Source organism: Microtus oregoni, unplaced genomic scaffold, assembly GCF_018167655.1.
Source record: "Microtus oregoni isolate MIOR12 unplaced genomic scaffold, Mior012 000009F_ref0000495, whole genome shotgun sequence".
NCBI lineage: Eukaryota > Metazoa > Chordata > Mammalia > Rodentia > Cricetidae > Microtus > Microtus oregoni.
In genome coordinates, this window is record NW_024543068.1 from 48,853,797 (window position 1) to 48,878,528 (window position 24,732).

General features: G+C 38.3%; 2 protein-coding genes across 5 annotated transcripts in view; one reads left to right on the forward strand and one right to left on the reverse strand.

Annotated features, from left to right (window-relative positions):
* The window catches only part of Lrrn3 (leucine rich repeat neuronal 3), a 29,844-nt gene extending 8,389 nt beyond the window's left edge, over positions 1-21,455 (forward strand). The window contains exon 2 of the mRNA XM_041658409.1: positions 18,496-21,455. Within this exon, the coding sequence (XP_041514343.1) occupies positions 18,851-20,974 (2,124 nt within the window). The 5' untranslated portion in view covers positions 18,496-18,850 and the 3' untranslated portion in view covers positions 20,975-21,455. The remainder of the gene's footprint in view (positions 1-18,495) is intronic.
* Immp2l (inner mitochondrial membrane peptidase subunit 2) overlaps positions 1-24,732 on the reverse strand; it is an 815,636-nt gene that overhangs the window by 404,818 nt on the left and 386,086 nt on the right. The window lies entirely within an intron of this gene.

Genomic DNA, 24,732 nt, shown 5'->3' on the forward strand with positions numbered 1-24,732 from the left:
TTCAGTCCCTAGAACCCAGTTGGTGGAAGGAAGGTAAAAGATTTTATAGTTTTGTCTTTGTGAACTGAGGCTTTCTCCAGCTAACCAGGAAGAGAGTGCATATCCCCACACGATGTCTTATAAAAATGCAAATGTATTTTAAATCGTAACTAGTTAGATGAATAAAAAATTATGAAAATTATGAAAAAAAATGAATTCAACTATCAAAACTGTTCAATTATGAAGCAATAAAACTAGTCTAATGTACCATTATCCCCTAACTAAAATACACAAAGGATATGCATATATTCAAACCATTAGCCTTATTTATTCTTTTCTTTGCGTCTCTATCTGTGTGAGTGGGGGTAGCCTAAGTGCACTGGAAGACAAAGGAAAACCTGCTGGTTCAGTTCTCTTCCCTCTCACATGGGTTCCAGTTTGGGCAGCAAGCCTCTTGACTCCCCACCCCAAGCCATCTTGCTAGCTCAACAAGAGTAATGTTAATTAAAAACTTTTAATAGCATATTCCTGCTACTTCTTTATGACAATTGGAGGAAGGGGAAGGGGACGAACGAGAGATGTTAGCCAGCACTAATTCAACACATAGCGTATTCTGAATCCTAGTTAAGCTCGGTATAGACCTTATCTCTCCATGAGGGAGCTGAGGCTCCATATGGAGAAACAATTTTCTGAATTCATGCAGTGGCAAGTACCTGATTCTAACCTTTTCTTATCTGACTGCAAAACCCAGACTATCAAGAAGAATCTCTGTCCCATGCCAACGACAGAGTTTTAGAAAAAGGCTCATATTAATCCTTTGGGAAACACTTCTCCCAGTGTTTCCAACAGGAGGCCCACAGCCTTCAGTTCCTCAGCAAGGATCTGACGCAACACTTAGTCAATCTTTATCACTTTCCACATGGCATAACTTGATCAGCACAATCTCATTTCATGAATAATGAACGCATTACAATTCAACTAATTAAGAATTTCCATTTAAGCATCTTTATTAGTATGTATAATCAGACAACGTACTATATACTAAAATAACCATGGTTGCATTGCAGAGGGACTTAGTGGACTTCTAAGATTTCTATTGCATTTCAGAAGACAGAAGCTGAGTTTAAAATAACTAAAGTTTTCTTGACCATAAATATCTTACAGATTGCATAAGAGAACAATGTTCTGAACTTATCATTTTGCTCCTAAAATATGAGTCAGTTTGGAAAATACTGCCAATTTTCTATTATTTTTCTATACTTTGAATATCTGGAAAAGACAAGGCACATTTCCAAGTTTAACTATGTGCTATGACAATCTTCTCCATCAAGAAGGGTGAGCCCTCTTTTGGGTCAGCACGAATTCCCTCCATCTCTTCCCACATGCACTGGAAGTACTAACGTGTGCCACTGTAAGCGTCAGTGATATACGGGGCTCTCCACTGACGCCATCATGTCTGGTTACATAGCGGCATAGCTGGGAGTGGCTTCTATGCATCTTTGAAGGCAGAGATGTTCTAAGACAATATACTACCTGGTCATTCATCCCAAAGTGGCATTTCATTTCATCTGACAAGCAGGAATATATTCATAGCTGGTGCAGATTGATAATGAGAAGCATATGTGCCACAGCAAATAGACTCAAATATTTTTATCTATACTGATCTGTACCAAACTCTCTTGATAGTTTTATATAAATGCAGAATTTCAGAAACTCTGAGAGTAACACCTCAGATGCTTTGGGGGGGATCGCTGAAAAAAAAAAAAGTCCTAAATAGCAAGCAAATAGCAGAGGATAAAGGCCTTTGCTGGTATACTGTCTGTCAAGTAAAGATTTATTCTGTGAAAATTGCTTGACTTGATCCAAAATATGCATATAGTAGTTCTCTCCAAAACACAGACTGAGAAGAGGGTGTGACTAAATAATTACAGATTTTTTTTAAAAAAAAATAAGATACCTGACTGAGCCATTCCAGGAGGTGAATGGACTCTGCTGGCAAGAAGACAAGACTGTGGTAACCACGGTCCAGCTCTACTCGCCCCAGTCTAGAGAACATGCCACTCTTCTCTCCTGGCTCTCAGATGAGGACTGCCAGGAACAGAATGGCTTGTCCTTAAAAGAAACATCAACGAGGGGAAAAGTCATGTTGGCCTGTGTGCCTGCATATCCCCCATGTCATCCATCCTACCACATTCCAGCTGGGCTCTTACCGAGGAAGGGCCACCAAACCGATGGGGGAATTCTACACTGTCTGGACACTTGATTTCAAATGTCATTCAGTACAGAGTCAGAATTAGCATAACGGATTCCACAAACTGGGGGGACTAGATAGGTCGTATGCTACTTCCTCAAAGCACCCTCACTATTTAAAGAAACAACTGCAACCCAAAACAAGGCGATTCAACCCTTGCCTAGCATGCCCTTCACCAGATGTGTGGATGTAATTTCAAAGTATAGACTCTATTCTTTCTTCACTCAACCCTCCAGGAAAACCCAGCAGGACATTCTCCATGAATGATCCCATGCCCATGCTCTCATCAGCAGGATGGCAGGAACTCAGTCGCCGGCACACAGTCACTTTCAATGGCGCCTCTTTGGACTGGCATTTCCTCAACAGTAGCACACGACTCTTCACCAAGCATGTTAATGTACTGGGTTTAGAGTTCTGAATTTGTGCCCCAACACAATTTTAGGGGTAGAGTTGTGGTGGCTAAAGTGGCATGGGAAAGACTACACGAGCGGCATTGGTCTTTGACTTCCAGAAGTCTCCTTTTCTAAACCAGGATAAGCAAATGAATGAGTGAGAAGTTACTAAAGGAAAGTTCACAAGACTGCAACCAAAGAAACAACAGATTTCCTATTTATAGGAAGAAAACCTAGAATAAGACCATCTCTTTTTGTGACACGGGGATTTCCTGTTCCTTGTGGACATTCCATGTCAAATACACAGCCTTAAACATCACGGCTACACCCCCACCCCCAAAAGAAAAAAAGGCTTGAAAGTGTTTGGGAGGATAAGTACCACTGCGATCTCCGAACTGTTGAAGAAGCAGTCCAGTGAGTTCCCATTCAGAAGAAAGCACAGCTGTGAATATGGAGCACTTCGGACCCTGGGTGGCTAAAATATTTTCTATATTTATATTATTTATATTTATATTAGCTGATGCTAATGTGGTCTGTAAGACCACACAGGGTCCACGTGTAACTGGAACTTGCCAGGGATGGGTTTCCTTTCTCTCCCATATGTCCCATCATTGGCAATTCTTGAAAATCGTTATTAACAACTTCCATAAGAATTCTCCAGCTCCAGAAACAATATTTGCCCACATCTAACATCTCAAAAAGCCTTGAAACAAATTCTTGGATGCTTACAGTTAACAACTGAATTATATAGCCCTACTCCTGTATGCGTACATATGCATGCATGCACACTTGCATATACTTTCAAATGGATCTAAACACTGGGGACTTTTAAAACATCTGCTGGCCATTAAGGGTGATAAAATCTTGCCATGCTGAGCTGTGACTGGTTTCATGTGTCATCAGACTGCACCAGACTTTAAGAGTTATTTACACAGAAACAGTGAGGGAAAAAAAAGTAGATTATAGTAAGTAAATTATGCAATCTTTTCTGGATATCAGAAGCAAATAGCACCCAAGTAGCAAGAGTGAGAACAAGAAAAAGAAAATATTTGTGTTTACTATTTAAGAAGTTCCAGGGGTGAGTATAGGGAAAAGTGGGGCACAGAAAATCAAAACCTATGGAAACATATTTGGGACAAAAGCTACAGTTCATTCTCAAACCCCCAATGTAACACTCTTTCTATCGCTGGGGTCAGATTTATTTCTGTGCAATCTTTCTCAAAGCTCAGTGTGCTGGAGAAACCCTCAGCTGAGGGATCACCTCCTTCCCACGTGCATGGATACATATGTCCTTAAGATTCACATTTTCACCTTTTATTTTTTTAGAATTGGCAATTATGAAACCTCAAGCAGAGAAGAAACAAAAGTTATACAACTTGATTTCTCCAGTTCCCTATATGTCCTGATCCCATCACCATAGCTAAGTAATCCATAGTCAATATTAGCGTAGAGACCGACCATTTAGATTTGGAATTTTTGTTGTTGTTGTTAAGCAATGTCCTTACTTCTGTTGCTTGATGCTTGATTCCAGTTTATACATTTTCTATTTAGTATGCTTATGCTATCATCCTATGAATCATAAGAAAGGATGGGAAACTTTAATTGAAATTACCAAGTACAGTTGTCAACATTCATGAGAAATCATGAGAAACAACACAAAAGTTTCAGCATTACTCCTTTAGTCCATTCTGTTGTTGGTTTTAGGAGATAGCTCTAAAGACAGGCTTGAAATGTAGGGAAGTACAAGGTTATAGGAAGGGACAGCAAACAGGGGTACTTGCTAAGGGACCATTTGTGGATTCCTGGTAAGCTATTTCATTTATCCCAACTTTCAATACGCATAGAAACAACCAGGTTCTTATTCCATCAGAGCATGAACAAAATTGATTCAAGCTGTGAAAGTTGTAACTTCTTAAACATTTCAGTGACTAGGAAAACAAAAAGGAGAGAGAAAGAGGGGGCAGCCTTATACTCGTGAAAGAAAGGGAGGAGAAACAGAAGAAGAGTTGAATACAGACATGAGTCCAATATGGAGGCCAACTTGCTGGAATGCATAGCACAAAGAGAAACTATGACATTTTAGGAACTTCCAGCCCAGGGTTAAGCCCATTTATGCAGCAGGGGCTCATTGAGAGAAAAATATGTTTCTATCCATGTAGATTATAAAAGAAATATTCACTTAAAATCTTTTTAAATGCCCTTGAAAATTAACTTGGATCTTCTTCATAAACAAAAGAATTGATATATCAATATGCTGAAGAATTGCCACACAGATGTCAAATAACCTTCATTTTGCAATAACAACCTTCCTACAAACCTGACATCTAGTTATTCCAGTTAACACTGCATATAGAGCTCAGAAATTATACAGCCGAAGAGTGAAATATTAATACATGACAGCACATTGAAAGGAGATGAGAATGGGGAATCACAAATGTACATCAATTGGCCAAACAAGGCTACATATGTTAGCAGCTTCCGTGAGAACAAAATTCATTGACTGACAATTTGCATCAAGTTTGCCTGCTTATTTTGCAAACCACAGAAATGGGTTGCTGTGGCAACTGCCACGTGCAATTTAGCTTGCTGTAGGGAAACGTCTCTTGGAGTACCTTTTAAGAAACAAATACACCATGCTTTTTACTGTTCCTTCCACCCTAGGGAGACAAATCTCTCAGCACAGACGCCTATTTTTTTTCATAGCTTTGAGAATGGGCCTGCTTTTTATCTTTGCCATTTATATTGCCAAATATATTACACATATTTATGGGGGAAAAGGATAAAGAAATCTATAGAAATACTACTTGCCCGTGTGTCTGGGTCACGGCAGAGATACTGCCTATAGCATCCCTACTTTGACCAACACAGCTCTGTTAGCCACATTAATGCCACTACTATACATATTGAATCCCTGTACACTACCAACAAGAGTCTAAGGGCCAATTCTTAACACAGCAGCAAGGGAAAGTTTATTTTCCTGTGTCAGAACAGACACCATTCACATTCTGGGAAGCACCCCTAATCTCACAACACACTTTCTATTTTCACAAGCACACTAAACAGGACTTTAGGACATCCACACTGGTGTTAGCACTCACCACAGCAAGCGGCTCACTATCTTTATGCTAAGTGAAACAGAATACTCATTCCTGCCCACTTCTCACACAGATCCCCCAAAACTAGGAGGCAAAGTATCTAAAATCAATTCAGGAACCAGTTTTCCTCCTTGCTTCTGTTTGCTTTATTCTATACTTTCCTGTCGGTCTACCTGTCTGTTACAAGGAAAATCCTCCTGACTTGGTCTCCAAACGCTAGGATTGCAGACCTCCACCACATGTGGCTCTGTTCTTCCAACTCAGAGACAAGATGACAACTTTTCTGACCTCTTCAGATGCTGGTGTGATGAGCACAGATGTGTCTTCTCCCTCCACCACCGCAGCCTCACGGGAGTTTGTCAGTGACTCCCTAGTGGTGCCCGCAGAGATCATATTTTCAGTTTACAGACGCAGCAGGGCAAAGATAAGGAAAATACATCTGCTCGAAGGGACTAGAGCATTATAAGTAACTCTATAACAACAGGAATTAAAATGGGTGTGAGAAAAGAATTGGCATGCTGGGTGCTGTTTTAAATTGCCTTCACAAACCTTCAGACATGGGTACCAGGATTGTGTGGCAACTGTTCTGGGCTGGGCCATTCATTATATATATAGGACAAAAGAAATGGACTCAACACATAAATGGATTTCCCCCACTTTTCCTTAGGCAACAATAAAGAACAATCAATTTAAAAATAATTGGAGAAATTTGTGTTTTGCTCAGACGAGTAAAAGAAAACATTCATTCAACAGTACCACACAGAATCGTCTGCTTAATAGCACTCCTAATATGTTATGCATTTATTCAATCTACTTCCTTCTATATTAAAATGCAAAAACAATTACTGTGGATGTAAATCCTAGAAAACAATCAAAGTTTCCATTAAATCAGAGAAGACATTAGGCTGCAGTGTGATTTGAGGATGCTCATGAATAGACAATACTTGGAATTTCTCTCTAGGATGTGAAAAAGAGGGGACCAGAAACACACATTCCTTTCTGTCCCTTCTCTTCCCTTCTCTCTTACTTTTTTCCCTCGCCGCCCTTTCCTTAATAATCCAGAGTTTGAAAAGCATTTTTCTTTGATGTCTAATAATTCAAATTATGGAACTATATAAACCTTCTTAATGCTACACATAAACCTTGTAACAGGTACAAACTCCTTTTCAATACTTCATTATAAACAATTTACTGATCAATCAGAGAAATATTAGTCCTTCAACATTTTTGCTCCTTTATCTCTTAAAAAGAAACTGGGTAACTGCTTTATATGTGTATATAAATCTACATTAAAGCCATTTCTCTTCATTAAAAACTCAAAATACATGTTCAAGAAAAGGCAATTGAACACGAAGCTATGAAGAGAAGAATCTGTTGTGGAGAACAGGCATTTTCCATTTCACCGTCTGAATGGAACTTTTAAAATCCACAGGCTTTAATTGGGGGCGCTGCTACAGTAATAATCTCAAATATGAGATTCAATAAATGTGTTTTCATGCTTTGATTAAATGTCAAGGCCACAGATTTGTTATTTCAGATCCGGTGAGCAATAATTTCATTGGATAATAATGAACTCCTAAAGATTTATTTGAAGCACTCAGCTGCCCGTTGCAGAGCTCCGATTCATTTACAATAATTTCAGCTCTCTGACTGAATTGCAGCATCTAGCGTACAGAGCTCACACTTGGAGGCACGCTTTACTTCCTTCCTATGTGCGGTGTCTGCGGAAACTTAATACCAGTGTTTGCCCAGTGCTACTCACAGGACATAGCATTGGAATTTGCATCTTTTTTTCCCTTCACAGAGTGTACACACACACACACACACACACACACACACACACACTTCCTTAGCAGAGTGGTTTTCTTTTCTGAATCCACTGCCGTAAGTGTCACTTCCTGGCAAGTATTCCCACTCTAAGCCACGCTTCACTAAAGGTACTACTTCACGGGTTGTCAGTGTGACCATTATTTTCCATTTGATCACTATCAGCTGGAAGGAGCCAGGTCTGGCCTCCAGCCACACCAGGCCAGTCTTCGATAGTGCCTTGCTCGGCACTTACCCTCCATTATCTCAATATTTGTTATTACTTTTTGTTGTTTCTACAACACTTTCCATGATTCTTTTCAAATCCTTTAGCACTTCCAGACATTAAGAGCATATTATGCCCCCATTTACATGGTTCCCTGTGCTGTAGCAAGGCCAAAAATTATGAAACCCTATGTCTTATGTCTCCATTATTATGCTATTACATATAGCTTACAAAAACCAACTGAAAACCACCCCCTCATTGAGAAAGATATAAAAATAAATATTGTTTCCTTGGGTTTACAGACAGCATATTTACGAAAGGTCTTATACAGGACAGATAGAGTTGGAGTGTTTTTTTTTTTAAGATTATTTTTAACAGTTTGAATTTAATTACATATCCTTGTATGACAGTGTTTTCATGTGGGCTTTGTTCTAGTTTCATAGTGTCCTGAAATAAAATGCATGCATAGTGATGTCTCATTCGCTAAGTTTGTATCCTCATTCAGTAACCCACTCATCCACACTGTCAGAGTGAGATGAGCAAGGTAAAGTGACTGCCTGGTAGAGCAGCTTTGAAAAGAAAAGGGTGTCATCATAATTTATACTATTAAAATGACATCCATTCATTCTCTCGTCTAGTCATTTACTCACTTCACAGATATTTATTAAGCAACAATGCCAGTCACTATTTTGAACATTAGACACACTGGACAAAGGCCAGCAAGAAGCAAGATGGCTCAGTTGGGAAAGGCAATCATTGCCAAGACTGGATTCAATCCCTGGGACCCACATAGTGGAAAAGGAGAACTAATTCCCAGTTTCCCGCTCACTTCCACATGTGCAAAGAAACAAAACAAACAGAAAACAAGCAAGAACATAGTTTCTGATAGTCTTGGCTTCTATGGAAGCAATGGCAAGTCATAAATGGAGAACTCAATGAAGGAATCTACAAATAAAGCACCGCTGAAGAGAAGAATTCAAGCCACAATTTTATAATCATTTGATGTGTTCACTGCTATGTGATAAACCTTTATTTTTTCTCTTTAAAAGAGTAATGTTGAAGGTCATTGTGTAGGAAGGAAAGCATGTCTGTGCTCATGAACTGAGAAAGACACTGGGCTGGCATGAAGGTACTGTAGGCAGGTAAGGCAGCAGACTCTCTACTCACTAGGCTGGCCAACTAAAGGACCCAGGTGTGGCTAACAGGGCTTTATGGAACACAAGCTAAGCTATAGATGGTTCATAATAGAGGCAGGATCTGGAACCAAGCTAAGATGGCATTATTATTCTTGGACCAACTCATCAAATATTTCTAAACCTCCCTCTGTCACATGAGAAATGGACATAGATCTGTCAGGATTATGGCAGAACTCACACAAAGTAGTGGGCGGAAGCTGTACTGAAATGGATGGAGTAGCTCATTAGTTTGACCATTGCTGCTATTTTTGTTGTTCGTTGTTGTTAATGGAAATGATAAAGGCCTTTAAAAGAATCTTTAGGATCAGTCCTATAGTAAAAACTAGAAGGATGAGTAGACTATGAAAACCCTATCTGTCCATGGACACTGGAATTAATCTACATTGCAGAAAATGGCATGCCATTTATAATCTATACTTCACACAAGATGTGGCAGTTCTGACCAAAACAATATTATTCCCTCCAAGAAAATACAAGCATCAGAAATGATGAAAAAATTTAATTTTTGCATTTATTTTCATTTGGGTGCAGAAATGAATGTCTGAGCACGGTATGATGTGCAGACATGCCACGGACATCAGAGCTGCATCCATACCTTTCTTGAAAGATTACTTTAGAAGCTCCCAGCTGTAGCTCAGGAAGCTTTTTCTCAAGCCTTCAATCACACTTTTGTTTTGCTATTTTAAATCCTTCTTGTGGCCCCTGAACCAAAACATAGCAAAGATGCTTTAAGCAAATTGTCAAGAGTATAATAGGAAAAGCGCAGAGCATGAGGAAAATCTGGCGCAATTTTGAAATTAAAATGCAAACCGTTCAAGGCTCATTATAAAGAATTAAGGCTCCAGACCACATCTCTGTGGCCTACTCCCTCAAGAAGAGCACCATGCATCACTGATCTCACGTCCGTCAGGGGCTCACCCTGCTCAGCTGAAAGAGTGGTCCTGCAGTTTTCTCAGAGCATGTGAGGAAAGGATTTGAGAATGGGATATGATTATTATTTAACTTCCTTTCAAAACACATTTCATTGTCTCAAGGTTCAGCAATAACGCCGACAGTCTATGTTTTTGTTTCCTTTTTCTGTTTTTTCCTTTTAAGCAATGAGTATTGATTTCAGGGCATTGGATAACCATTAGAGGGCTCATGGCTAGAGCAGACATTTCTCCCCATCTCAGCTAAGAGCTGCCTCTAATTCTTTGTCTATCGATGGTGCTCCCACGAAACTTCTCCTTTCATGCCACTATGTCCACAAGCAACACTAAATGACCTAAGCAGGCTGTGTATATGGGTATACGTGCATGCATGTGCATTTTCTGCATGTGTGTATGTGTGCATGTGTGTATAAAAAATAGCTACTAAAGATAGACCATGATTTAGAGAAGAAACAATTTTTAAAAAGCAACGAGTGTCAAAATTTGATTATAATTTGAGCAAAATCTGAAATACACAGGGTCCATAAACTCTGAGCCACTGTTAAGGTTCCTCTAACAACTGACCTTGAGACCCCTGTGATAGCATCAGAAGTAAACCTTGCTGCCACTCCGTGTGTGACTGGCTCCTTATCCAGATCCTTCCTCCCCATCTCCACAGGCTAGGGACTTTTTCTTTTTCAACTGAATTTATCAAAGAGAAAAAAACAAGCTGAGGACATCTTTTGGCTATCACCTGTTTTTGCAGAGCTGATAAAACAGAAGGCTTTCACAACCGAAATCAAGATAGATTAACACTTTTTGGGGGAAATGTACGCATGCTTATGATACCCATCCTTGCATAAGGGAAGGCCTGAAAGTGTGGCTACAAAATAAAATGAAGCTAGAATTTCTCCATTTCATTATTTTAATCTTACCTGACAAATGCCCAGTCTTTAAATAATTCAAAGGCTAGCAACTACAAAGATGGCACATTTTGACTGTCTTTCAATGAAGACAAAAAAAAAAAAAAGAAAAGATTTAAAATTGCTTTAAGTATTGAGGTCATTGCCCCAATGCTTTTACCATAAATGGAAGGTATTGAAATAGGTTTACATCAGACACGTATCTCCAAATCATGACGGTACAAGGTAGGATATCAGCCTTTTCCCTGTTACTCAATCAAGAGAGAGTGCCAAAAAAAGTCACATCCAATCCTCGACTGAACGTCCTCCGAGATAGGGAAGATGTGTGGCATCTTCACAGATGAACCTACAGCACTAACTTCTCAACTAAACTGGGGCTGAATGAAAGAGGAGGTCTAAAAGCTAAGGCAGGGACGCATATTCAGGGAGGCCTTTTCTGTGACTCATGTGAGTACTAAAATACAGATTGATAGTCATTTAACCAAAACATCTTTAGACAATAGTGAAAACAGGCAAAAGTCAGAAACTTTCAGGAATTTCTGAGGAGAAACAGAGTAACCCAGCACATGTGCACATGCATGCATTTTCACAAAGAAACATCTGTCATGTGTATGTGCGTGTGTGTGTAATTAACCAACCAAAAAAATCTCCAGGGTTGAGCATGTGATTAAGCGAGCACTTGTCTAGTATATACAGGGGTAGAAGCTCAGTGCTGAATACACAGATGCTTACGTGAGCGTGCGTGTACGCGCAGACACACACACACACGCACACACACACTTACACAAATGCCTCAAAACTTGCACAAATCTGTATTTGGTCAGGTCCAAAGAATTATTTTAAAGATTACCTGTGATCGTAGTGAAACTATTTCCATGGTATCGCTTGATAACCTTTCCAAAATATGTTTTGAGAGGAAGTTAAATGCAAAGAGAGCCTAAGAATGTCATGAAATTCCAGCACACGCCCCTTCAGAACCTGCAGGTGAATGGTGCTATTTCAGGAACAGTTTGCAATGTAGTGGGTCTCAGAGGGTGAGGAACATTTGGAAGCAAAATGAAGAGATTTGAATCCACGGCTGTGTTCAGATCAAGGCACCTAAACCCTGCTGTTCGCCTCCTCTGTAGCTGGTTGGCCTTCACTTGATGACTTCAGTGCCGCTCCCTTTCGTTTACTACTGTGTCAATAAAAGCACAAAGTGAGATACTAATAACGGCCGACAATTAATTTGGAATAATGACAGACAACTAATTTGATAGCCTATAAAGCCCATTATGAGTAAAATTCACTGATCCTAATTTGTTAATGGTGCAGGATAAGAGTAATGAATACAAACATGACCAAATAAAGAATTCAAAGGTTAAACTCAGATAAGTGAATTAGCACCTAGACAATATCAAATGCTTTTATTTGCACAATAGTTTCACGTCATATAAACTTAGGATGTGAAGAGATCTCAAATATCAAGTAACCAATTCTATAGGTGTTCTGTCCATAATTCCAAAAGTGTCTTGTAAACCAGTGCCCATGTTTCTACATGAAAACAAGCGTTATTTGCCTGATTCAATAAACAGGTCTTTTTAAATATAAATATTTGAAATATCCACTTTCTTTAAAAGGTGACAAATTTAGATAACTGGGTTTGAGAGACTAGAAAATAAATGTTTTCCAAGTTAAGAAAGAACGGTTGTTTTTGTTGGGATGTGTTTAGTAAAACTCAGCAATCCTTTGGGGTTATGAAACCTTCAATTAGCACCGGAGAAAGGCTGAATTATACAACAATGGACTCTAAAGTCAGATAAGAGGAGGATGGATTTAAAGATCTTTATACAAATGAACTTAGCAATTTGTAACAGAAGAAAAAGGGAAGCTGGGTTTTAATGTCTCCATGGCAACTTGCTATCTTCACCGACTTTTCCCTTTGAATCAAGTATCACAATGTTTCTCTTCCACATGGTGCGGCCTTTATAATGCATATAAAGAGGGACAAGCGAAAGGCACACTTTCTTCCTAAGTCATAAAGAGGGACAAGCGAAGGCACACTTTCTTCCTAAGTCACAAAGCTTCACATTTGCCTTGCTCACCTGTTTTGCCACTACACTAAGGGAGCATTTTATTATAAACACCATGAAAGACCAGATGACTCTTTATGTCTGGGGACTGCCTGCCCACAAAGAGGAGGTCACTAGGGAACTGGCCAACGATGGGACATAGGCAAACATGGAACATGACCACATTCTCTTCACTGAGGACAGCACAAGCCTCTTCTCCGTTAAACGATTCCTTATGGAATCCCGTCTAAAAATAATTTTAACTTTTTTAGATTCCTATCTAAAATACATTAATAAGAAATCTCAGCTATGATGAGTGTCTACAAGCATTAAAAAATAAGATATGAGAATTCTTAAAATTGATTTCTTTTAGTGACTTGAATAGGAAGTCTTCTTGCTATCAGTATTCCACATAAAATATTCCAGGCCTGCTGCTCTTCTGCAGGCAAAATCTGCATGCGGAGGTGACAGGAAAAATTAAATAAGCTCTGGGAAAAATTCAGGAAGTACAAAGGGATACTCACATTAGGAAGAAAAATCCCACACTTCCAAGTGTTTCCTAAGTTAAACAAAAGGGAGGGCGGTTGAGCCAGGCCACAGAAAAGGTTTAGTGTAGCTCTAAAATTATAATAAATGTCTTTTTTTAAAAAGGTGATTTATAGAGTGAAAGGAAAACACACTAACGGGAACAGGATGCACTCAAAAGCATTTGCTGAAGGACTGGGAGGATAGGAAAGTGACAGGGAGAGATAGGAAAGTGAGTGACACTGAGAGGCTAACTTGCAGGAGTCCTTCTCATGCACAAGCATCTTTCTAGACATCATGAGCTGGGATAAGGTTTTCCATTTCTAAGGACATTTCAACATCATTTAAACTTTTAACATTTACAATTTATGTAGTTGTAATGTATGAGTATATTGTCCTTAGAACCAAAAGATAAAAAAAAATGTTTTAAAATTCTTCTTTATGAAAGCAAACAAAAGCAGCTGAAAAGAACAAAAGTGAAGTCGTGCAAAACAAGTTCTAGGACAGCCAGGGCTATTACACAGAGAAACTCTCAAAAAAAAAAAAAAAAAAAAAAGGAACTCATTTGTGTTCCTGATGCCTCATCATACCAAAAACTTCAGTCACTTTGAAAAATGTACTCTGCTCTTAGTGACACGTATTTGCATAGTGCTTCATTACCACACTTTAGGGAAAAGAGCAAGAAATTCTGTCTGCACATTAAGTACTTTTTACACGTTAATCAGTCAATTCATAACTACTCCTAAAATCTTTAAGACTTGAGTCAGAATACAGATTTTCTCTGAAGTATAAAATCCTTGATAAATGATGGCACATAGGAAACTACTTAACTATATCGTAAATTGTGATCGAGTTCACATTTTCCTGATTTTGAAATGTTTGTATCACAAGGTCGGTGATCAAGAGCAATGAATGGCAGCTGGAATGTTGGGGCCTGGGAGAGAAGGCGGAAGGTGTTCTTAGGAATTCCGAGCTTACTTACAGTGCATTGCAGCTGCTCAGCTTATTTTTAATTACTGAGTTACTTATTTTTAAACTTTTTATAGCAATATATAGGAAGAGGAAGAAACCTCTTTTAAAATCAGCCATACAGCTGAAATTCACGAATTAGCATTCGTGAAAACATTTTCTCAGTAGTGAAACTGAGGCACAGGTCGATAACATGGCTATGTTTTAAAATGGCTGTAACGTCCGTCATTTTCTCAGTCCCTAATAGATTCGTCATAAAGAAAGGTGACATTCCTCCTTTTAAACTATCAATACAAGGGAGGGAAATTGTTGCGAAGTCCAATGGTGCATGCCTTTCTGATTGCCGTTTACTGTTGGAGACTTGAGTCATTTTTAAATTACTGTAATTATTGTTTGATTTTCTATCATTCAGTACAAACTGTGGAAAGACATGCTTATAGGTTATTTATCAGCAAAGCGTTAACTAAGTTCTGATCAGCCAATTAAATGTATCAATATGATCAAATAATTTGAATTGAACAATAACCCTAATTATAATATTCCTATGCTCCGTGAAGAATAATAATCAAATCATCCAATGTCTAGCAAAAGAAGATTCAGTCAGTACATAGCTAATTATAATCTAATAGCTTAACTATATACTGTCTATTACTAATAATCTCATTTTGAGTAGATACTTGAAGAATGTAAACAAACACTAAGAACAGCAGATAAGAACAAAGAAAAAGCTTCCAGCCAAGGAACTTGGGTTCAGTACCAACCAAGGACCTGGTCCTTGGGCCCAGTCTCTATATGAGAGCTGTCGTTCTGATGACTGCTATAGTCAAGAGCTTTAATCTGTCTTTGCTGCCTGTATTAAGATTGAAGCTGCATGTGTATGACTTATCTATTCACGAGGTCTATAACTTAGGTCTAATTTCAATCTTATGTAAAATATAGGTAATATGCACCTTTTGCAAGCAGTAAAATACATACATATAAGAGCAGTGAAATATATTAGTTTTCAAAAGTGAACAAATTGGAGTGCTGAAATTGTAGTAAAACAATGGACATGTACGGATGTGCACTCACTCCTTAGAATCTGTTCACGGGTGTGCTGAAAACTTCCAAGTCTGCCTTTCTAACAGAGCAATGGTGCCGTCCAGGGACTCAGGAATCGCCACCTTTCCGTCACATTTCTAGTAATAAAATAATGTCTGTTTTACACATTAGTTCCTTGTCAGTTTAACCAACATGAGTCATACCTTCACCATTACCAGTTTTGGAAAAATGAATTTTTTAAACTTGAAAATCTGAAGATGAAGGTTTTTTCAAATCAAAGAGAAAACATTCTGTTGTAGTAAATGTCTGTTAAAAATAACCTCCTCGTGTCTACTCATGTGGGCAGTGTGACATTCTAGAAAGAGCTGAGCATGCAAGGGAGAAAAGCTGTGCCCTAATCAGACCCTACTGTTTATTAGCCAATGGTCTTAGGCCTGTGAGACCTCAAGCAGTAGAGATGACAATATGTAAGGTTTCAGAATCTCTTCAACAAATGCACGCGGTTCTTCAAGCATCTCAGGAATGCGTCTCTCAAGGCCATTGTTTACGTAAACGTTTGCTCCAAAGCCATGAAGAACTAAGAAGTAAGAGGACACTGCTTCTGCCTTCGGACTCTACAAAGCACCCATGCCGAAAGCTTATAGTATAAGCATCATAGTAGTTTCCACAGACATAAGAAAAAGACAGTATTCTAAGAATTTGTAAATATCTGTGGTCTGCTGTGCTTCCCACTAGACAGAGTCTTCCCATAGACCAGCTCAAACAAATTTTGAGTTTGTACATCACTATGGAAACTCTTAGTTTTACAAGTCTTCTGGATAAACGTAGTCAAATTCCACTGTCTCCACACTACAGCTAAGCAATTGCAGGAATGGAATCAGAAAAAATATTCTAATTAAATATGAATATAAAATTTCAAAGATACCCACCAAAATAATTTCAAAAAGTTCCATTCTTACATTAATAATGTCATTTAATAATTCACCTTCTGGTTAACTTGCAGGATACAGGCTCCCCTACACATAGCAGGAGAAATCAGATCCAACCAATTAGCTGGCAGAAGGCTTGGCTCCTTCATTCTCAGTTGAGGGATTTATTAAAACACACAGAAGTGCATTTTGTAGCTTCCACTTGGGCTTTTCCTGCATCTTGGATATAAGAGGCAATTGGTTTCTATGCTGGTTTCACTGAGCCACCATTCCTGTAGACTTCCATATTCCGGGTCTCGCGCTTCTATGTGTTCTACAGTTTACTAGTGCTTTGTCGTCCTGACTGAAAGTTCCCTGTAGGAAGTTATAGTATTCATGGATATTTGTCTCTACTGGCTATTAACACAATAACTAAAACATAAAAGCCACTAAGTTATAAATGAATAGGACCACAGATAGAGTACATCAGTGCTTCTCAACCCGTGGTGGTGACATATCAGATATTACCTTGTGATTCAACAACAGGAGCAAAATTACACCTATGAAGTAGCAATGATTTCATTTTATGGTTGGATTCACCACAAGATGAGGAACTGTATTCAAGGATCAAAGCATCTGGAAAGTTGAGAATCACAGCTGTAGGTTTGACTTTTAAAGTTTAACATTCCTTTGCGTTATCCTCAGAATTAACACTTGAATCTTATATAAACATATAGTTAGTATAAAGTTTGTATAAGTAGTAAAATAAATACAAATAAGATCAATTAAATTTATTGAAGTTGAAAAATGAACAAATTGAAGTGCTTACATTATATGTTAATGATGGAAACGTACATTACTCATGGACCAATTCACTGGAATCCAAAATAGTTTTAAAGCATGTGCTACAGTCCAGTTCTGTGGTCAGGAAGTGGAGGGAGCAAATCTCACGTTCTTGAGAAGGTGTGACTCGAGCCATGACACGCTGAGAGGCAAGACAGATGAGCTGTATGAAAGGCAGGCTCCCCAGAGGACCTGGGCTTCATGTGTGAGGGAAACAATTCAAGTGCCTCTGACTCAAGGCAAGTTAGTAGCTAACTGAGGGAAAAAAAAAAAATCACAGTTCAATTTTAGATGAGATCACATCTCTGAGTGTTAAGGGGAAAAGACAAATTAGCTTGAATTTGAACTGTAAGTGATTTATCATTTTTAGAAACAAGTATTTCTTTAATTTGAAATAGTAGTATTTCTAAGTCTTCAAAGAGAACTCATGTCTTTGGAAGTTTGAGTGTGTCGCTGAAGCATCGACCTTATCCTCACCCGAGCATGCCATTGTAGCCATCAATATGGGAGGCAACCTGCCTGGCTGTCTAAAATATGTGAACAGAGTGGAGCGGGCTCCGCAGCAATGCATCTGGGTGGAGCAGAGACCTAACTACGGTGTCCTGTTAGGTAGATGGTACATCAAACTGCAGCTTGCTTTTGGAACCCCTTATTTTTCTGTGAAAAAAATTAGCAGTGTTCATTTAAAAAAGGAACATCCACTTGATTAGTGGGATATAATTGCCTTTTACTATTAGTGGCTGATGGGGTGTAAACTATTCTCAATGATAAATGATCACATTTTAATCTGAAGTTAATTTTATACAAGTATATCTACAGTAAGGTAAATTAGTTCGCCTCCAAATCCTGCAACTCTTAAGTCACTTTAAGCAAAGCAGACTTTAGAGAGGTAGGGATGAGGGTGCAAATATCACCGCTTAGCTCATCCAGCAATCAGGAACAATTTGGCTCCAAAGTGCTAACTCTGAAAACTGGAGGAACTCCAGGCTCGCTATTTGATTATAACAGAACAGCATTGTTTCTGTACAGCACTCAACAAAACCCACTACCCTGCAAGGCTATTTTCTTTTATTTTAATCACTATAGTTAATTTTTAAAGACAAAGCAAACTACAACTTAAATTGGATGGAGCTATAAAACAGAACTGAAACAACTGGAAAATTCTGGAAGCATATTTATTACACTTAATGAAACCAGTATTCTGAAGAACAAATTTCTTGATTCACTTCATGTCTGGGCCAATAATAAGGACAACATCATCAGAATGTATGGAAATAATTATAAACTCTAATAATACTATATATGTGAAAAAATTATAGATAAACATTAATTATGAACTTTCCTCTTGAACTAATTTTTTCTCTCCCTTTGATTGCATTTAGAATAATGCCTCTATGTCTGCAAGTGCTGGACAGCATGGAATTTGAATCTTGGGTTTCTAAATAAATGAACTTCTCCACATCCTACGACGATCTATACGTTCACCGTCTTAAAAGAGTCCAGCAGCACAGTGTCACTGAGGAGACAGCAGCCATCTTTTCTTCACTATGTGTGCCATTTTTGGAAAATACATCTGTGGCCCTCACAATTATTTCCATGAAGAAAGCGCCTATAGCTCCGTGGCATTCATCATTTGACAAATGCAAGTGCTTCCCTCATCAGTCAGCTCGTACTGAACTTACTGGCGGTGGCTGGAATCCTTAAGGGCCTATTCAACTTCTGAAGACAAAAGCTAAGATGAAGGACATGCCACTCCAAATCCATGTGCTGTTTGGCCTAGCTATCACTACGTTAGTACAAGCTGTAGATAAAAAAGTGGATTGCCCACAGTTATGTACATGTGAAATCAGGCCTTGGTTTACCCCCCGATCCATCTACATCGAAGCATCTACAGTAGACTGTAACGATTTAGGGCTTTTAAGCTTCCCAGCCAGATTGCCAGCAGACACACAGATTCTGCTCCTACAGACGAATAATATTGCAAGAATTGAACATTCCATAGACTTCCCAGTGAACCTTACTGGCCTGGACTTATCTCAAAACAATCTGTCTTCAATCACGAATATTCATGTACAAAAGATGTCTCAGCTTCTCTCTGTGTACCTCGAGGAAAACAAACTAACTGAGCTGCCTGACAAATGTCTATATGGCCTGGACAACTTACAGGAACTCTACATTAATCACAACTTGCTCTCCACCATTTCTCCTGGAGCCTTTATTGGCCTACACAACCTTCTTCGACTTCATCTCAACTCGAACAGACTGCAGATGATCAACAGTAGGTGGTTTGATGCCCTTCCTAACCTAGAGATTCTGATGATCGGGGACAACCCCATCATCAGAATTAGAGACATGAACTTCCAGCCGCTTCTCAATCTTCGCAGCCTGGTTATAGCTGGCATAAACCTCACGGAAATACCAGACAATGCCTTGGTCGGGCTGGAAAACTTGGAAAGCATCTCTTTTTATGATAACAGGCTTATTAAGGTACCCCAAGTTGCTCTTCAAAAAGCAGTAAACCTCAAATTTTTGGATCTAAATAAAAATCCCATTAACAGAATACGAAGGGGGGATTTTAGCAATATGTTGCACTTGAAGGAGCTGGGGATAAACAACATGCCTGAGCTCATCTCCATTGACAGTCTCGCTGTGGATAACTTGCCAGATTTAAGGAAAATAGAAGCTACTAACAACCCCAGACTGTCTTACATTCACCCCAATGCATTTTTCAGACTCCCCAAGTTAGAATCCCTCATGTTGAACAGCAACGCCCTCAGTGCCCTCTACCACGGGACAGTAGAGTCTTTGCCAAACCTCAAAGAGATCAGCATACACAGCAATCCCATCCGATGTGACTGTGTCATCCGCTGGATCAACATGAACAAAACCAACATCCGATTCATGGAGCCGGATTCTCTGTTCTGTGTGGACCCGCCTGAATTCCAAGGCCAGAACGTTAGGCAAGTGCACTTCAGGGATATGATGGAAATTTGCCTTCCACTCATAGCTCCCGAGAGCTTTCCTTCTAGCCTGGATGTAGACGCCGACAGCTATGTGTCCCTTCACTGCAGAGCTACTGCAGAACCCCAGCCTGAAATCTACTGGATCACACCATCTGGTCAAAAACTATTGCCAAATACTCTGAGAGAGAAGTTCTATGTTCATTCTGAAGGCACACTAGACATCAGTGGCATAACCCCAAAGGAAGGGGGATTATACACTTGTATAGCAACTAACCTAGTTGGTGCCGATTTGAAGTCTATTATGATCAAAGTGGGAGGTTCTGCTCCTCAGGATAATAATGGCTCACTGAATATTAAAATAAGAGATATTCGTGCCAATTCTGTGCTGGTATCTTGGAAATCAAGCTCTAAAATTCTCAAATCTAGTGTTAAGTGGACAGCCTTTGTCAAGACTGAAGATTCCCATGTTGCCCAAAGTGCTCGAATACCATCGGATGTCAAGGTGTACAATCTTACTCATCTGAAACCATCTACTGAGTATAAAATTTGTATTGATATTCCCACCATCTACCAGAAAAGCAGAAAACAATGTGTCAATGTCACCACAAAAAGTTTGGACCACGATGGAAAAGCTTATGGAAAGAGTCACACAGCGTTTATGGCCTGTCTTGGAGGGCTTTTGGGGATTATTGGTGTCATGTGTCTTCTCAGCTGCATCTCACAAGAAATGAACTGTGAGGGAGAACGCGGCTATGCAAGGAATTACTTTCTCAAACCGACTCTGGCATTCAGTGAGCTTTACCCCCCTCTGATCAACCTCTGGGAACCAGGCAAAGGAAAAAGCGCGCCCTTGGAAGTAAAAGCAACTGTTATAGGTGTGCCAACGAACATGTCCTAAAAACAACCAACCAAACCTACTTCAAAGAAAAGCTCAAGACTGCAGTAGTGCTAAAGAAAAACAAAAAAGAACAGACAAACAACAGCAAAAACAGACAGAGGAAGGAAGATTCAGCGTCACCAATGCTGCTCCTGGCCAGTGGAAACATGAAAGTTCAGCATCCGAGTTGACGGGCTTCAAAGGGTACTGTGGCAACCAAATAAACCAATCCCATTTTCTAGAACTTTCATGTGACTTTTATGTCAGGACTAGAGTTAACGTGAACAAAAACATTTCTGTATTTTTTTTAAGTATAGAAGAGTAGCTGAACTGAGCAATACCTCCTCCTGTGTTGTATTACACGTTAGCCACGAGTTTTTGCAGTGACCAGATAAACTTGAATTGACACGCGGTGTAAGGAAAAGGACAGATTCTGTAGAGTAGACACAGTGAGTATGTGGACCTCTTTTATAAGGAAAAATACATTTTGGATTAAAATCAATTGCTTTTGTCTTGTTTTTGTTTCTAAATAAAGAATAATTTCTGGGAAAGATCATTTGACTACAAGTCATTTAAATACAGTGTTTTTGAACAGTGTCTTCTATACTCACATTTGGAACATTAAAAGTGAGACTTTTATTGGGTTTGGTAACTACAATTTTTGATATACAAAATGGATTCTAGACATCAGTTTATCGATATTAAAAGGTGATAACATCATACTTAACACTTGAATTATTAATTTGAAGTAAATCCTCCAGGAAATTATGAATTCGCTTAAAGATTATTTTTTCAAATAGGGAGCTTTTGGAAGAGGATTTATCATTAGGTTCAAATGATGTAAATCCAACACCGGAGTAAGTCAAGGTCTAATCTCAATAATGAATGGATCAGCTGGAATCTGCTGCTTTGAAAGACTTTGCCACATTCCAGTAGGACGTATTCATCTAAGCCTCTTTCCCCATCTCCTTGAGACTTTAAATAATGAGCTTCAGGTCTGCACCAAGTATTTAGAAGCCTGCTACACCACAAACACAGTTAGGAAGTCACGTGTTCCACTTTAAGAGCAGGGTTTTAGAATTTCACTATAAAATAGGAATAAGTAACAACACTTTATAAGGTTCAACTTTGTGAAACTCTAACTTAGATTTTTCTCGACTCCACATTAAAAACAATATAATCTAGATGATTCTGGTGTTCTGGTAAAACAAAATGCAGTTTAGATTTAGGAACAAGGAACAGCATCTATCTGTCTATGCAAACTAAACTCACTTCAGACTTGCTCTGTAGCATAGGGTGGCCCTTAACTTATGATTCCCCTGCCAGAAATCCGGAAAGAGTTTTGTTAACTAAGAAAAGGATTCTGAAAGTGACTTAGGGTAAAATACAGCATCAAAGTATAATCTGCTAAGGCAACATATAAAGTCTCTAAAAGCACAGGTTAAAATAACCCTGATTATAAAATGAAAATATTATTTTAAAATCCTTAATGTGAAGTGAAACAATTTTACTTGAAAAATTAGTGAGAATGAGAGTTTTAGTCATTTTATAAATAAAAACAGTCCTGCAAAAACGAGTGCATTTTGGAGCAAAAGAATGGTTCTAAAATAAAAACACTGGATCTTAAATGTAAGCCATAGTTTAAAAGGAAAACTGTTTTTCTCTCCAGTTAGGAGGTTCTAGTTTATATTAATAACTGTTATATGTTGTTCCTAATCGACATTTTACAGTAACTGAGGGCATATTATCAGCACCACCCTGTAAACATTCCTAGTATAGCAGTCATATCAATTTATTTGTTGATACTCGACATTTCTTTTGTGTTAGTATCGGCAGTTTCTAATTAAATCCTAGCTGGTTTTGACAATGTGGAAGGTAATTGCTATGAACTCTTTAAAATGAAAGGACAAGCTGTGCTAATTTCGACAAAAGGAAAATATGGAACTTTTTAATTCAGTGTGGTTCCCAAGCACAGATTTTCCGACCTGATGAATCGCTATCACACAGAAGCTGACATTAGAATTCATCAGTCAGACACGCTCATACATCACTACGAGTTTCAGCACAACGGATAGAGCTCTGTGAGGCTCAGCTATTTATCAAAAATTTAAGAGCTGAAATATGACCTATTAGGATGCAGTTACTGTATCGGTCAGCAGGAAATTAAGCGTGTGTCTTGTGTTTCTCTTTAGTTTACCTTCACGAGGAACTATTGCACTCATAGATAAAGCTTACACTGTGTTTCAAGTGTCACATAACTTCGAAAATTGTCATAAAATAAGCACCATTAATAAATAAGTAGAAGGCATATTAATGAAATTTTGTCACCAAAAAATCAATGCAGGTACATAAAGCATGCCATGATTTTATTTAAGTCTTAATTAAATGTATCATCAGGGAAGAAAATAATTTTCCTTCAGTAATGAGAATAGTATTTAATATTTCCTATATAGCCTCCCAAACAATCACAAAATTAAATGAGGATTAGTCAAATATAATTTACAGGTGAACTGTACCATATAGAATCACCTGTTACAATGGAGTTTACCTAAGGGAAAAAAATTCTAAAGTTTATCCCTTCACAAATACCAACTTATGTACTTACCTATATGGAATAAAAGAATCTCTTGCAAAAATTATTTGAATAGAAGAACATAATCTCACAATTTTTAGTACAAACTCAAAATTTTTTTAAAATAAGAATCATGCTATAACAATACAAAAACTACAGTCATGATTATGATTGTGTAATGAAGTTTGATTATCCTGCATATACAAAACTGGTACCATTACATAAGAGATGAAAATTTCCTATTAACTAATAAGAGTCTAGCTGTCCTAAAATCAGAGTACAATACCTTATATGTGCCAAGATGCTGACAGAGATAACTTTATGTGCTATCAGTTGTTTCAGTGTGTTACACATACACTTCCAGAAAGTACAGGATTTTGAAGGGTTAGGAAGTAACTATTACTACTGGAATATTACACTAAGCTGTTTCCATTATCTTGGAGTGCAATCCTTCAACCTCTTGAAAAGCTAATTGTAAATGGCATGGCACGGCAGGATGGTGACAGCCTTATACACCCGTTTATTGAGTCTCCTGGCTACAAGCATTGATCTGCACTATTAGTTTATGGGAAGCCACTCTATGATGCCCTCACAGTGATGACATCAACTCAACATGCAGTTTCACAATGAAAACTATCGCCAAGTGATGCATGACTATATGGAAAAGCAGTATAAAGACAAACACTATTAACAAAGTCAAGAACCTATAATGCATAATAAAGTTTTGATATACTACTAGTTTCCCTAGGAATAAAATGGAGTTTTGAGGTAGACAGAAAGATGAATATATGAGAGATAAATATGCATTATAATTATACAAATGTTTGAGATTTTATTCTAGTTAGACAGCAAAATTTTAATCCAACAATGAATCAGAATAAACTTAAAATGATTATTACTCAGTATATTCATTTACTTACATATTGTGCATTCTCAGGAAATACTTATTGGATGGCTATTCATCTTAGAAAAAACACTGAACACCAAAAATTCCCCTGAACAGAGAGATCTATATTCTACATTTTCTCTAACATTTTCTCTACCAAGTTTTCACAATATTTATCAACTGCGATTCTTAGTGGCACCACAGCACCGGTTTGCAATTTTACATACTCACACCACAGAACTTTTAGCTCAAAATATCTTACTTATAGAAATACGTTAATATAAGGACTTGTTAAAATATATTAATGATTTTATTCTCTTT